General features: G+C 33.9%; 2 protein-coding genes and 1 long non-coding RNA gene across 4 annotated transcripts in view; 2 read left to right on the forward strand and 1 right to left on the reverse strand.

Annotated features, from left to right (window-relative positions):
- LOC107862540 (glutaredoxin) overlaps nt 1–2,719 on the forward strand; it is a 7,680-nt gene extending 4,961 nt beyond the window's left edge. Inside the window, exons 5-6 of the mRNA XM_016708152.2 lie at nt 2,181–2,279; nt 2,361–2,719. Of these exons, the coding sequence (XP_016563638.1) occupies nt 2,181–2,279; nt 2,361–2,446 (185 nt within the window). The 3' untranslated portion in view covers nt 2,447–2,719. The remainder of the gene's footprint in view (nt 1–2,180; nt 2,280–2,360) is intronic.
- An 8,419-nt stretch (nt 2,720–11,138) lies between these two features.
- On the forward strand, nt 11,139–14,190 carry LOC124897157. Of its 2 annotated transcripts, none has more exons than XR_007053824.1 (2): nt 11,139–11,746; nt 13,536–14,190. It is a non-coding gene; the product is annotated as an uncharacterized LOC124897157 (long non-coding RNA). The 2 variants fall into 2 exon arrangements; XR_007053823.1 differs by having other exon boundaries at nt 11,139–11,409.
- Nucleotides 14,191–14,484: 294 nt separating this feature from the next.
- On the reverse strand, nt 14,485–16,529 carry LOC107862539. Its single transcript, XM_016708151.2, has 2 exons — nt 16,434–16,529; nt 14,485–15,165 (listed from the first exon to the last, which is right to left on the reverse strand). The coding sequence occupies exons 1-2, from the start codon at nt 16,527–16,529 to the stop codon at nt 14,593–14,595; spliced, it is 669 nt and encodes a 222-aa protein (XP_016563637.2). The 3' UTR covers nt 14,485–14,592.
- Nucleotides 16,530–16,988: the final 459 nt, after the last annotated feature.

The following is a 16,988-nucleotide window of genomic DNA, read 5'->3' on the forward strand; positions in this document are numbered from 1 at the left end:
TTTTAGTTTCCTCTTTTTCTCCATTTGTGATTCTATGTGTCACGTCTCCGGTGAACATCATATCTTATATACAATCCATTTATTCACCAAAATCCTTTCTTTCAATAGGTCCTAAAAAAATCATTGAAAATTTTGTGACAAGATTTCCTTCACTTTTCACCGGCTTTTTTGATACCTTTTCCAGTTCCTATAAAAATTTATTGTTCTCTCTTTAAAAAAAAAATAAAAGGTCAGCCCGGTGCACTAAAGCTCCCGCTATGCGCAGGGTCCGGGGAAGGGTCCCACCACAAGGGTTTATTGTACGCAGCCTTACCTTGCATTTCTGCCAAAGGTTTCCAAGGCTTGAACCCGTGACCTCACGGTCACATGGCAACAACTTTACCGGTTACTCCAAGTCTCCCCTTCATTGTTCTCTCTTTAAATTAATTGAAAAAGCAGAAGGTTTCGGAGATTTGAATGTCTTTTCTCTGGATATATAGAAACTGACCCTAGAGCTTCTGAAGAGATCCAAAAAGTATTCAGCCTCCCTTTGCAAAGGGGGGTGTTCTCTCTAAAATATCATCAACACCAAGGTTCAAAATTAATGTATTTATGTGTAATGGTAAATTTGAGAAATCGGGTGGTAGTCCGTCCGGCCTTGCTGTATGGAGCGGAGTGTTGGCCAGTTAAGAACTCCCACATCCAAAAAATGAAGGTGGCAGAAATGCGGATGTTGCGCTGGATGTGTGGACTGACCCGAGGGGATAGAGTTCGGAATGAGACTATCCGGGAGAAGGTTGGTGTGACCTCAGTGGAGTGTAAGATGCGGGAAGCACGATTGAGATGGTTCGGACACGTGAAGAGGAGGGGCATGGATGCCCCGGTCCGTAGGTGTGAGAGGCTAGCATTGGATGGTTTTAGACGGGGAAGGGGTAGACCGAAGAAGTACTGGGGTGAGGTGATTAGGCGGGACATGGAACAGTTACAGCTCACCGAGGACATGACCCTAGATAGGAAGGTCTGGAAGATGCGAATTACGGCAGAGGATTAGGGCCAGTTCGGGTCGCTAGTGTAGGGAATTAATTGGTGGGGGTGTATTCCTGTTATGATTCCGTATTCAGTGTTTCGTGTTCCGTGTTTCATGTTTATTACGAATCTGTGTGCTTTCCTCTGCTTTATATTCCTGCATTCCTGCTTTACTCTGTTTTATATTCCTTATGGGTGCCGTATCTATGTTATGTCATCTGCTTCTGTGCTGTACTATGTGTTTGTGTGATATCTCGTGACTTGAGCCGGGGGTCTTTCGGAAACAGCCTTTCTACTTCATCAGAGGTAGAGGTATGGACTGCGTACATCTTACCCCCCCCAGACCCCACCAAGTGGGAATACACTGGGTTTGTTGTTGTTGTTGTTGGTGGTGGTGTCTCATAATGAAATTTGCTAAGTATCTCCATCTTGAAATATTCAATTTCAAGATTCTTAAATCTAGAGGTTTAAGAATTACAAATATATTTATAATTGTTTAGTCGGTTATCATGATGCTTCCTTTTCAATAGAAAGCATTTTATATTTATTGTCACGCTTTCTGGTCCCATGGTCATTTACTGTATGTCTGTATCCAAGTGGAAACTTGAATTTCGTTTTGGAAGTACATAGAAGCACTAGAACTAGGTTGATCGAGAGATCTATGTTGTTGTAACCTATGTTACTCGGACTCTTAAACAACGTCATCGTCGGATCCTTCAAAAATAGTATATTTTTGGATGATCCAATGCAGGTGCGTCAACATTTTTGAAGTCCCTAGCAACTTAGACGGTGACCAGTGAGCCAGGGTTTTCGTTAAGGAGGTTCAGAAGTAAACATACGAACTAATCGAAGGGGGTTCAACATCTACTGTACATACATAAAAAAATAATTTTAACTATATATAAATAGTAAAAAAATTTCGCCCAAGTGGGTTCGGATGAACCTCCTCGGCCAAGTGTAGCTCCGCCCCTAGCGGTAATAAGTTAGGTTACTCAAGTCTTCCATTAGATATATCTCGGTTTGGTGGATTTGCTTAGCTTTGCCAAAATGTTCTTAATCAAAGAGTTCCTGAACCCCCTATAGTTTCTAAAAAAGGCTGTGCTTAGTTAGCTTCTACCACCCTCATTTCTTGGATCATATAGTATAGTTATGAGAGTTGTCTTTGTGATCTGAAGGTGATGGAGATGAGGTGCAAGCAGCATTACTTGAATGGACTGGGCAGAGGACTGTGCCTAACGTGTTTATTGGGGGAGAACATGTTGGTGGCTGCGACAGTAAGAATTCTCCTCTTTTGTCATTCATGTTTTCCTTAAAACAGTCTGCAGCATCTGTGACATATGTTTCTTCTCTTGTAGGCGTATTAGAGAAGCATCAACAAGGAAAGCTACTCCCTATGCTCAAAGATGCCTCCGCTGTTCCCAACAATCCTGCCAAAGTGTAAACACATATATACACAGCAGTTTTTAAGCTGACAATAAAAATGAAGTTGAGAGTGCCAAAGTTGTTGGGGTTGTTTAATAAGCCATTGGATGTCAAGTTTCTGTTTTCTGTTTTTCCCTACCTCAGTCTTCTAAACATTTCTTTTTAGTACATTTTTCCCCTTTTAACTTACTGCTTCGACATTACCATCTGTTCCTTTGGGAAGTATGTATTGTAGATTCGCGTTACATATGCATTTCTCTTACGGGCGAGTAAATTTGCCACTTGTGCGTTATTTATTTCTTTACTTATTTCAAGAGACGTAGCATCTTTTTTTCCGTACATGTTTTGGCCATTATAGTAAAGTGATTGTTCTACATAGAGACAATAGCATTTGCGTAGTGATTGTGATCGATCACTCCAGGTGACAGATCAACAATATGCTATTATCATGGATATACAATTAGTGTAATGCAGGTTAGGCGTGTGTAGTATTTATAACCTCTTCAAGGCATAGTTCGAGTTTAAGGCTTCCTCAGGTATATGCACGACATGTTGAAGTAAACACACTCCTGTTTCTTGAAAAATGTAATTGTGATTTACTATCGTTGAGTGTGGTTGTAGTTCGATAGAGTTTGAGGTACTGCTATTCTATCAAAGTGATTCATTTTATCCTAAAAATATATTTCATAGCCTCGGGTATTTAAGGGGAATAATTTTCTTAATGAATTCGGTGGACTTGGGTCTTTCAATCTTCATCTTTTTCTAAACGTTTGATTTTGCTATTTTTCAGAAAATAGTTGAACTTCAGTTTTTGTTGCTCATAAGTTGGGTGGAACTTATTGTTAAAGTTCAAAGCTGTGAATATAGAGTTCGAGCTTCTTTTGATTGTATTTGAACATGTGTTTGAAGTTCTTATTGAAAAATACAGATTTTACTAAATCTGAAAAACAACACCAGTAACAATCCTCCAATTCACTAGTTAACCAGCAAGAACCCCGTTTTTGCCAGAGATATTTTTTTTAGAAAGATTCCCTCCGTTAACAATCAGAAAATTACTTTCTTCCAGCCGACCACCACCCACGGGCGAAACACCTCCATCTCCGTCCCTCTATCACCGTTGAACCGAATTCCTCCTCTCCAACTCCATTAAAAAATGAATTGAAAGAGGCCAACACCACCATATCATCACCATCTAGCGGCTGCTGCTATGTCCCCCTATCTCCATTGCTCCGATCAGTTTTCGGCGAAGCTCTGCTAAACCCATCGAAAATTCATTGTCAAATATGCATTGAAATAAAGATACATCATAGAATTGACTAAAAATAATAAAAATAGAGGGAGTTAATGGAGGTTGAAGATAATGGTGTTAATGGAGATGCATAAGATTGATGTATATATTAAGGAAATTTGGAGGTACAAGAAAATGATGTATCTAGTTGAAAAGAATAAAAGGATACATCACATGACCCTCCATTAAATGTACAAAATCTATGTATCTTATTGAATATAAGATTACAGATACATAAAAAATGATTTTTTTGATTGAAAATCTGATGAAAATCATGTATTGAAATGTTTTTTGTGTTACTAATACATAAGACACATATCTGAATGTAACTCTGTGATATTAACACATATGAGTTATATCTCGATACTTATGTATCAATCAATTAGTTCAGAATTTATGTAGATGTTGACGTATCGCCAGCCTTAGTTAGGTATCACAACAATGAAAAATCAGAATTTTTTTGTAAATTTGAAAACAATCGAAATAAATTATGATTAAATACTAAACAGTCGGGATTTATGTTGTTTGCGGAAGATTAACTTCTTCGGCCTTTGAAATAAATCATAGCTCTGCCCCAACATTTGTTAGTCCTTAGAGTCCATATATCCAGTTGACTAATGGGTCATTGGGGGAGGGACAAAGCTATGGATTGGTAGTTCCAGAATTTATGCAACCTGTTCCAGCATAATTTATGAAGTTCGGGTGTGTTCGATATGGGTACGGAGAATGTTTTGCATACATATCAAATACAAGAAAATGAGTAAGAATTTAGAAAAAAAAAAATATTTTTCTTCATGCACACATGTAATCTATAAAAATAGTAGGACATGATGGAATGGGAATGAAGATGAGATGTGTGGCAGGATAAGGACACGATTAGGGGTGGACTTGATACGTATATGCTGAATTACCGTACTGTACTTTTTCTTTTATATTTCCTTCAACATATTTTGTAGAAGGAAAATTACTCTATTAATAAATCCATAATTGTCTACATTCATTGCTCAATTAAAAAATGATTTTATGAATATTACTAACCCTTTCCGTTACTTTCCCTTCTTAAGTTGTTGTATGTAATTAAAGACTTATTAGTTTAATTTGTCTTTTTAAAAGAAAAAGGAAACCTGAAACAAATGAAACCTCACCATAGATTTGCAAATGCATTTTCCAAGTACTGTGATAATAGTTGATAGCAGCAGATTCTATTGTATCAATGTCCATCAGTTTTAAGATTCTTATTCACCAATTTTCAGTACTTATAGTAGTGTATAATTGAGAGTTGTTGAAGCCTTTTGGTACATTTCTAAAGTATATGCCTCTCATTTATATTGGAATAAATATATATATATACATGATATAGTTTGGTGGAAGGGACAAACGATCCTGTAATTTTTTCATTTGATCGTTTTTAGCTAATATAAATTGCAATTTTTTGTATATCCTCTTTTGCTTACCTACATATGTGTGTCTAATTAGTTACTTTCGGTGTCACAAGGATGAGTCAAGGATAAGGCTACTAAAATATTTGTTTTATGCATCCAAAATTTTGAGGTCTCAAAGTTTTTAACAGTAAATTTTATGATTTCAACTTCACTTGAAATAATAATAATAAAAATAATAATAATAATAATAATAATAATAATAATAATAATAATAATAATAAAGAAGATTGTGAAATACGTTTAAAAAAATTATCTAAAAAATAAAAGGAAGAAAAAACTATCGAATTTTTACCATAAATATTTTAGAACTTTGAATTAAACAACTCAAACTTCATATTGATAAATAAAGTTTTAACAAAAACATCACAAGTAAATGTATTGCAAACAAATGACTAATATCTTATTAACTAGAGTTAGTTTTTATTTTTATTAATAATCATATTAATATGTAAAGTTAAAGGTTATGTGTCTTTTAAAAATACTGCACAAAAAAACTAATATGCAAGAACAAAATAAATCTAAGTTATTATATAACTAATATGTAAAAATATAAATCTAAGTTATTATAATATTATTTTTATACGTATGTGTATATATTTAAGGTATCTTATTAATGTTTGATTTTAGGCCATTAATTTTAATATTATTTTTATACGTATGTGTATACATTTAAGGTATCTTATTAATGTTTGATTTTAGGCCATTAATTTTATTGAAACATGCTATTAGGTGACGCTTGTATTATTGTGCTTCTATCATCCTTCAAATCTCTTAGACAGATATCCAACTCAAAAAGAACTCTTTTATGATTTTAATTTTTTAGTGCTTCTGTCATCCTTCAAATATCTTATGATGCAACTCAAAAGAATACGCTTCTTATTTTCAAGTTTCTTAATTGTTATTTCTCATATTCCTCAAATATCTTAGACAGATGATGCAACTCAAAAGAATACGCTTCTTATTTTCAAGTTTCTTAATTGTTATTTCTCATATTCTAGGTTAACAATTTACTGGTTAATACTAGTCCTAATACATAATTATGAAATTGGTCTTGAACAAATATGATTCGATAAACATCCTGTTTATAAATGAAAACTATATTAATCTGCACTTCAATAAATTAAAATTTGTTATTCATTTGTTTCCAGTGACACTAAATGAGAGGAAGGGAAAAAGAGATTTAAATGCTGCCTCATATACTATATTTAGTACACCGGATGGGATAAGTGTTAGGTTCAAAATTGAGAGGGTGCCATGAAGAAGTTTATAATTTGCAAATTATAGAAACGATAATTTAGACGACAAATAAAAACATACTAAAACATAATATTATTGATATGATTCGGTCACTTGTCCTACATATTAAAAACTAAATCAAACAGTATAAAAGTTATTTGAGAAAAAATCAACATTATGAATATGAATACTATTGTGTTGTGACTAGAGAAGAAAGATCTTCTATTTATAGAATTATAAAATCTTTTCTCTAAGAAAGAAAAAGAGATTTTTTTTCATTTCATCAAGAAAAGTAATTCTAATCATCATAGAAAATCAGGTAAAGTGGTAAATCAAATCTTCGCTTGGCCTAAATTTTCTGATAAATCAATCTTGATTTTCTTTTTCACATAATCTTCATATATCTCGATCTTCTTTTTCACATAATCTTCATATATTACTGTTGCTTACCATGATTAAAAATTGATATAGATTAAAAATTAAAGCTTTGTCCGTTCAAAATTGGATAAATCACAGAAAACCACAAACCTAAAAGACCTTATTACTCAAAATTCCTTACTTTTAAATAAATTATTTAAAACAATGAATAAAAAATTCATCCTATTTTTACTCCACAATTAATTCATGCAATCCCTAAAATTATTTATTATCTCAAATGAATTCGTGATTATTTCCCTAAATTCGCCTAAGCTACGATAATCACTCCGCCATCACTGTGTCCTTCCTATTTTTTACCATCATTTTATTTTATTTTAAACCATTCTTTGCTTATTAAGTATCCATAAAGTTCTTATATAAAAAAAAAAAAAAAAATATATATATATATATAAGTGGTATACTATAATTCATGAACTTTGCTAAGAAAATGATATTGTGAAAAGTCACCTCTTCTACAAAATTATTTAACGGAAGGGACGTAATTATAATTTCATAAAAACACTTACATCTTGCTAATTTAGTCCTTCATCAAAGAGAATTTCCTTCATCAAAGAGAATTTTTTAAGTACTTTTTCTTGAGATTTTAATATAATACATAATAATTTTTTGATAATATAATACATAATTAATGTATATTTTTGTTGGTATATATGATTAGCAGACGAACGACAAAGGGATGGTGATGGTGGATTATATGTGTCAATCATAAGTATCAAGACATATACATATGTATCGACATATACTTATGTATCAAATAAATGTATTTAATACTTATATAGATACATTTTAAGAACTTGTGTACTCTTTTCATAATTTTAAGGATGACGTATATATTTTTTGGTCATTTAATGATTTCACCACACTCATTCAGATTGGATATTTTTCAATTGATATATATGATATTTTATTTAATTTTGTGATACATTTTATATATGCACTATTGATACATTTTATCCCGTGAGAAACGACATGTGTAACACTGATATAATAGTATAAAAAATATGTATTGATGTTGTTAATCAGCTATCAAAAATATATATATTACCAATATGATACATTTGTTGTTGAAATATTGGTGATAAATATGACAATATTTTGTGATAGTGATTCATAATTTTTATTTATGAGAAAATACATAAAGTACCCCCTGAACTCGTCCAACTTTTTCAAAAAGACACCTAAACTATACTTTCAACCTATTACCTCACAAATCTTACTTAAACTATTATAAATACACCATTTTGACTTAAATTTTACCTTTGTGTTTAGGCACGGGTATGAATGGTTAAAATTTGACTTAAATTACCAATTAAAACTTGCCACATGTAAATTATTTGTCAAAAATTTTAAAAATTCGTTCTTCTTCTCACCATTTGTTGACTTAAATACACCATTTTTCTTTTTCTTTTTCCTTATCATCCCTACCATCATTTTTTTGCTAGTTCTAACCTTGTTGCGGCTCTAAATTTCTTCCACATTCATAATTTTTTACTTTCTCTTATCTGATCGTTTTATGTGAGTTTAATAATTGTAATGTATTTCTTTTCTTGTGTGCCCTAGCTTCATAACTATTGCAATCAAATAATGCTTTCCGTTTTTCAATTTGTATTGCTCAAACAATACTCATTTTATTGGAGTAGGCATTTTAAAAGATACCAATTCTGTAGATTCTTATTTATAGAATATGATATGCTAATTTTGAGATATTACCACGCGTTATCTTCTTCATAATTGGGTATTGTTTATCCAGATTTATTGCTTAAACTGATTAATGTTGTATATTCTCTCTGTTGATATACTACATTGAGCTTTGATAGTAGAGAAACACTGTATTCCTGGAATCGTCACAAATCTTTTAGCACATTACTGTTTGCTAAGGGCATGAATTGGAAGTTCTGCAATTATATACCCAAAATTATAAAGGACGATTTTCTTATTTTATTTTGATTCTATTGAATCGATTATTGCTGATTTTTCAGAAAAAATAATTTAAATTAAAAAAAAACAAATTCTAAAAATGATTAAATTATTTCAATGGCTTCTTTTTCTCATGAAATGGATATAAGTGGGAGTGGTAATGCCGTGGAATATCCAATATGAAAGTTAAGTTTTTGCTTGAAAAGATGTTGATTCAAATTTTAAATTTTAGTTTGGTGGTAATTTGAGTGTTTAGATTCTAAAGATTTGGTGGTAATTGAGTATTTAGATTTGAATTTAGATGTGTTTGATATTCATAAATTAGTTAGTGATAGTTTGGCAATAACTTGATCTTCTTACAACGAAATTGATGACAACGACGATTATGGAGCTGGATAGCTATGACGAAGGAAATTCTAAGAGCATTTGAAGAAGAAAGGGAGAAAAGAAATAAAGAAAAAGAAAAAGAATTATCCAAGAGCATATGAACATAATTTCTTTTTTAGAAAAAATATTAAAATTAATTTGACACATGTCAAATTGTGATTGACACATCATTTGCACATTTTTGGTGTAACTGGTGTTGGCTGAAAAGGGATGTATAAATAATGCTTTAAAGTTGTTTGATGGGGTAATAGGACATCCGTAAACTTTAGGTGTCTTTTTGAAAAATTGGGATAAGTTCAATTGTGTCTTTATGTATTTTCTCTTGATTTATTTATAAATGTTTGATACATCTAACATATGTTTGACATATGTAAACTATTTATTTTTGTGTGAGATTGAATTTTTAATGGGTAGTGAGTAATTTTAGCAAATGTATTATTATGATACATTTTGAACCAGATGTATCATTTTGATATATCTGGAACTAAATTTTTTATACCACGATTTATGCCTAATTTTACTCTCAGTAATAATTGAAAATTAGTTACTTCCTTATTTAACTAACCACTACATTATAAATGTATCACAACACATATGTATGAGGACTAAAATGTAACACAAATATCAAAATCTGGGATATCATGTAATTAAACAAATTTATGAAAAAAAGTGTTAGAACCAATTAAAAATTCGGAATTTATGTAAGTTACCCTTAAAAATAAAAATATGGGTTGCATTATTGAACCCCTGTGTTATAACTGAACAGAATTAAAAGTGGAGACTTGTGCATTGAAAGTGAACACAGATTAACAGTGGAGCTCATGCATTAAAAGTATATATACATGAGTTGAAAGGAGACCAAGCGTTAAAAGTGAGAAGGGGTTGAAAGTTGAAGCCCATAAGCATGAGACGAAAATTGATTTTGTTTTAAAGATGACACAGCACGATTGTTGAAAATATGATTGAAATTTCTTCTCCGCACGTAGTTGGATAAAAAATTTCATTATCATAAAACTGGTTGCATCTTGATTCTAAACCACTTTAATCTTATTTCACCAAACTATTGAAACTTTAAACCATAGGCTCTCCTACCACTTGTTGAATTTGAAATTTATGGAGCGTCATCTGAAAGCTTAAAATTGCAAATCATGAAGATGATAATTTAGTTAACAAAGAAAAATTAAACTAAAAACATAAAATTATTGATATGATTCAGCCAGTTGGCCAAAATATTAAAACCTAAAATAAAAAACATAAAAACTAATTGAGAGAAAATCTCTCCTATATTGTGTTGTGTCTTGAGAGGAGAGAACTTCTATTTATGAACTACAAAACCCTTGCTTTAATATAGAATAAAATTAATAGGAAAGGGATTTTTTTCAATACGAAAACTTTTTTCTATCAAAAAAAGTAATTCTAATTCTAATAAAAAAACAGATAAAATAAAAAAATTCAGGAAAAATCCTAACAATAAGGAGAAATATTCCACGGGACATTGTCCCACTCTCTATATGGTATAATAATTCCACCATTTTAAAATAAGTAGTAGGATAGAATAGTCCAAAGATTAGTTGATATCTCATACCAAACGTTTCAAACTTTATTCCGAGGCTATTTTTGGGACTTTGAATTAAAAAGTATAAATAAATTTGTCAATTAAGTGGGGTCCTTCAAATTTTAAAAATTAGGTAGATGGGACAAATTTCTTCCCCTTTTTTTTTAAACATTTTCGGTCCAACAACTTAAAAGGTTGTCCTAACAACTATAGTAGTTGTCTCAACAACTATCTAAGATGTTTGACAACTGTGCAAAGTTATTCTCCAACTATGCAAAGTTATTGGATAATTTTGATAATTGTTGGAACAACTAATGCAGTTGTTGAACAACTGTCTCAGTTATTTAAAAGGACTTTATTTTTTTAACTTAATAATATCGTGGGATCCATTATCACCTTTATTTAATTAAAAACTTTTGAGGGTTGCTCATTTTTCTAGCTATTTTCCTTAAGACTGTCCTAGCTATTTTCCTTAACTCAAAAGTAGATTTGTTTTCTGGATATTATAATCAATGAAGCAAGTTACTTTTGATCTTAACTTGTGCCTTCAATGTTGAATTTCAAGGTTCACAAATAATGTGTTGACCACGACACAACAGATATGGTTGCGCAAGTTAGGTGGTGCAAAGCCTGTTGTGAGTGGAGATGCTAGTGGTATGGATCATCAGTGCTGGACGTGCAAAGAGAACTACCTCTCAACCTGAACAATCTAGAGAGAGGTTTGTATAATATTTCAAAGTTAAATCAACTTTACAATGTTTACCGGGCTAATGAGAAAGTTTATGGAGACAGATTCAGGCAGCTAATAATTCAACCTCTCTACCGATAAGGTTGAACTATCAGCTTCTATCCCCGTGTTTGTGTTTGTGTTAGTGTTCGTGTTTGGATTGGCTTAATTTTAAGTGCTATTGGCTTTTAAGCACTTTGTTATTTTTGAAGGTGTTTGACAAAGACAAAAAGTGTTTTTAAGTGCTTTTAGCTTTTAGCAAAAAGTCAATCCAAACACTCCCTATATCTGATTATGCGGATGAACCAGATGATGACAAGAAGCCCAAGGTAAACATCAAATTATAGTTTCATTTGATCTCTGCTGACAAGTTCATCTGAGACGTGTTTGCATGATTAAATTAATTAGTTGTTAGTCAGTCGATGAATAGGGATAGGCATGTGGACAATAAAACACATTGATGTCTTCTGTACTACCTCCTGTGCTTCCAGCTTCACTGCTACCTTATTCTCCCGCCTCACGTCATTAAACTTGTATTCCACATACAAGTTTAATGACGTGAGGCGGGAGAATAAGGTAGCAGTGAAGCTGGAAGCACAGGAGGTATGTAAGAGGGATAATTTCAAGTATCTTGGGTCCGTGATCCAGAGTAACGGTGAGATTGACGACGATGTCTCGCACCGTATTGGGGCGGGATGGATGAAGTGGAAGCTCGCGTCGGGGGTGCTGTGTGATAAGAAGGTGTCGCCCAAGCTTAAAGGCAAATTCTACAGGGTGGTAGTCCGTCCGGCCTTGTTGTATGGAGCGGAGTGTTGGCCAGTTAAGAACTCCCACATCCAAAAAATGAAGGTGGCAGAAATACGGATGTTGCGCTGGATGTGTGGGCTGACTAGAGGGGATAGAGTTCGGAATGAGACTATCCGGGAGAAGGTTGGTGTGACTTCAGTGGAGTGCAAGATGCGGGAAGCACGATTGAGATGGTTCGGACACGTGAAGAGGAGGGGCATGGATGCCCCGGTCCGTAGGTGTGAGAGGCTAGCGTTGGATGGTTTTAGGCGGGGTAGGGGTAGGCCGAAGAAGTACTGGGGTGAGGTGATTAGGCGGTACATGGAACAGTTACAGCTCACCGAGGACATGACCCTAGATAGGAAGGTCTGGAGGACGCGAATTACGGCAGAGGACTAGGGCCAGTTTGGGTCGCTAGTGTAGGGAATTACTTGGTGGGGGTTTATTCCTGTTATAATTCCGTGTGTCGTGTTCCATGTTTTATTACGAATCTGTGTGCTTTCCTCTGCTTTCCTCTATTTTATATTACTTATGGGTGCCGTATTTATGTTATGTAATCTGCTTCTGTGCTTTACTATGTGTTTGTGTGGTATCTCGTGCCTTGAGCCGGGGGTCTATCGGAAACAGCCTTTCTACTTCTTCAGAGGTAGAGGTATGGACTACGTACATCTTACCCCCCCCAGACCCCACTAGGTGGGAATACACTGGGTTTGTTATTGTTGTTGTGTTGTTGATGGCTTCTGTACTAATAAGGCACGATGATTTATTGCATTATGATTGTTTGCTTTCTGAAAGTACTACCCTTCCTTTTTCACTTACAATGCAAGTCAGTGACATGGATTCATTCACCTAGACTTGGTCATGTTTGGTGACTTGATACCTAGATGCATAACTATGCTATCCTTATAGGCTTAGACCCCATTCTGACAGCCTAAGAAAAGAACAGTTGAGTGAGCGCGAAAAGAAATACACCTGCCAGCCTAAGAAGAGAGCAGTGGTGTGAGAGTGAAAACAACTACTACCCAACAAAGAGGAACAGAAGAAAGAGGGAGATTCACATCCTGAATTTGAGCTTATATACTTGGCAAATATTGGTTGCAGGATGAAGAAGTTCTAGAAGAGACTGATCTTCTAGCAGTAGTAACAGCGGCGCCTCAATAAAAATAGTTGAAAGGATAACAGTATTGCAGAAGACTAGGAAAGCTAGTAGATGTAGACAGAAACTTTCTTCTTTGGTTTTTGTTTCCTGTTGAGACTATAAGGGTGAAACTAACCTTCCTGGAAGGTAGGTTATCTCCTTGATGCTAAATTTGATTTCTTCCATCTCTGTAGAAACTCTTCCTTACAATACTATCAGAGGTTCAATTCCTGCCAATGTCAACTTCACGTCGAGCAGTTTTCAGGGTAATCCAAGAAGAGCCATTGGCAAGAACACGTCAACTACAGCCACACCTCCTCGAGTTTCTCAGAAGAAAGTATCTCAATTCTTATCTATCTTGTCTTATGCAATTCTTGGCTGATTATCATACTTCTACTCGCATAATTGCATTCATAGAATAACAAAGGAGAAAAGAGCAACGCTACTCCAAAGGACATTTGCAGAAAATGTTGAAACAAGACCATTGGTCAGAGTGCTCAATGAACATCTCTGCAAAGCACAATGATCACATCAACTTTTGTCATATTCCTGCTTTAAGCTCCAACCAAATTTGTTGGGAAAGGAAGACTGGAAGTGCTTACAAGGCCCCTTGTTGCTTCTACTGTCCAAGCAATGGCAGTCTTTCCCCTCATCTTGATAATAAAGCCCTTGAAGAAGTAACTTCAACGTACTTTTACTGAAGCATCTTATACCCTCTTTCTTTTGTATAGACATCTAGAAGATGTTTTTGTCGCCTGTTTTTTTCATTAAGGTGACTGCACCTCAATACAATTTAGATCTTGAACAATTCCCATGAGAAATCTGAGAATAAGGCCAATAGTTGTTGCATACATTTTTCACAAAGGTGAATATTATGCCTCAGTAAAAAATAGATCTTGAACAGTTTCCGTAAGAAATTGAGAATAAGGCCAATACTAATTGCATACTTTTTTCATAAAGATGAATGTGCCACGATTAAAATTAGATCTTGAACAATTCCGGTAAGAAATTTGAGAATAAGGCCAACGCTAATAGCATTTCAACACAACAATATCTTTTATGGAATTGGATGAAAACAAGAAAGGTACACCAATCATCTGAAGTAAATGAGAGCTTGTAATAATTGTGAAAGCAATAGTAATATTTATGGTAAAACAAGAACATAAAGCATAATAAATAGAGAAAACAAAAGAAGGGTACAAGAAGAACATACAACATAATAAATAGAGAAAACAAAAGAAGGTGTAAAACTCAATACAGAGTTGGTGTGACCCATGTCGGAGGACAAACTCGATTAAGGGAAACAACATCGTAATGTGGCTGGATGCTGCCATCTTCTAAGTTGAACACTCCCATGTCCAAGCCTCCACCTTCTTCATAGATGAAGTATGATTCAAAATAATCGTCTGTAAAATAAATACAATTGGGCTTGATTCCTGGAAATTGAGAAGCTTGCACTGAAAGAGAAGCATAAGCACCCAAAAAAAAAGCTATGTCCCCTAGTTCCCTCATTTCCGTGACTTTGCTAGTAGCTAAATCGACCTGGAAAACCTGAAAATCCGTTGTCCCATATGTTAGCTCCTCTTCCCCAATACCTTCTATGCGGATGCGCGTCAGTTGAACCCTAGCGTGATCATCTTTGACCTCCCTTAGTTGGATACCATTGCGCAAAACTACAACTAATGATCCTAGGGATTCAAGCATGTAGAAGTGACCCGTATGCATATCGACTGGTAACTCGCCTACAACTTGAGTCTTAATGCCATCAAGATCACAAACTACTATGCGGCTCCGATAATCTATTGCATAAAAGCAGCCATTAAAATATTCAACATGTTAAGAATTCATACCCTACTAATTTTCTTATTTTCGCCTAACTTTTGCTTATCGATGGAACGTGTTGCCTGACGTGTTTCAAGGAAACAGTAAACAGAAAGTAAAGAACACAATGATTTTTACGTGGAAAACACCCAGCTCAAAAGGCGTAAAAAATCACGACCTGCACCTCTACAGGATTTAACCCAACTTCACTAAATAACTCTGAGCCTCAACAACGACTGATTACAAAACTCTTGTAACCAACAAAATAGGAATTATAAACTATAATCCCTATAACTCAACAACTAGTAATTATAAACTCTAATCCCTATAACTCAACAACTAGGAATTATAAACTCTAATTCCTAACTACACACGCACCTCCCAAGGTAAGTGTTCCTAAAGGCTCTGAGTTTTCCCCAACTCGAAGACTAGCTCCTAATTCAGTTTATAACACACTGAAACTAATATTAAATGAATAGCTCAAACACAATGAATAACTCTAAAAAACAAAGCTAAAACTCTTAGCTGTATTCTGCACGTAGGACCAGGTTCTTCAATGTGTTTCTTCAATGGTTGAGTAGCACTTCGTGATTTCAATCTGTAGATTGTACTTTTCTGCTTTGTAAGTGCGTGTCTTGCTTTGAATCTTTTCCCTTGTATTTATAGCCAACTCTGATGAAGACCTTCAGTTGATTTCCTCTCCTATTTCGAATTGGACTCCTTTCAGTATCTTTCCTCTCCTATCTTGAATTGGACTCCCTTTCAGTTGATGTGCTTTCCTATTTTGAATTGGATTGCTTTTACTCTTTTTATTCACTTCCGCCTCTCTTTCTCTCCTAGATTGAGTAGGACTTTTTTTCTTTAACTTGTCTTCAAGTATTTTACTCAACCACAACTTCTTCAATCTGCAGAAACTTTCTCTTTCTACACATAGGACTCTTCTTTTTCAACTCAACTTGCTTTCTCTCATCATCAAGTGTTTGAATCAAATTCAACTTCTTCAAATAATGTGCATATTTATTTCCTTGAGTTTATCAAAATTAACCACTAATCTGATTCTTGATTTCTTCCACCCTTGCCTTTAATCATCAATGATTTGCTGCAAGTTTCAGCTACATGTGACAGTGTGTCTGTGAACCAGCTTGACTGACATGTTTCATATCACTTTGTCAGTTTGTCAATCATCAAAACTATAACGTACACCCAACACAACATCAGCATGTGAAGCAGGGAGGATGCTTAGTGGCTGCAGCGTGCCAAGATTTGCAGACAGTGCCGAAATTGAAGTAGTCTTCAAACATATTCAAACGCCTAGCAATGAGAGCAAACAAATCATGTAGAAGTTCCGCCCAATTAATCTCCGCCATTGTCGATCGATGAGGACTCGTGCTCTGCCCCTCCCTATATATAGTAGAAAAATAGCTAGATTTCGAGTCCAAGTAGACTCAGAATAGGAATCGCGGAACACCTTATGTTTTTCACATCCAAAATTTGAATCAAATTCTTTAAATAAATTAAGTTTATTTTATTTGATTTGATTTGGTTTTACATTTTTAAAAATTGATAATATTTGGTTTGATTATTATTTTGTTCAAAAAGATGGAAGAAATTAATCAAACCAATAAATTATACTCCTTCCTTCCTTCCTTTTTTTTTTTTCGTGAGTTAATTTGATTAATTGTTAAAGTTAAGTTATATTAAATTTTTTAAATATTTTAAAATTAAAATTTAGATATTTCAAAATCTATACGAAAATACTATTAAGTTGCAGTTTTTCTTTCTTTAATACGATCAAAAAATTAAATCTCAAAACATTGTTCAAAGTT

Source organism: Capsicum annuum, chromosome 3 (genome assembly GCF_002878395.1).
Source record: "Capsicum annuum cultivar UCD-10X-F1 chromosome 3, UCD10Xv1.1, whole genome shotgun sequence".
In the NCBI taxonomy this organism is placed as follows: domain Eukaryota; kingdom Viridiplantae; phylum Streptophyta; class Magnoliopsida; order Solanales; family Solanaceae; genus Capsicum; species Capsicum annuum.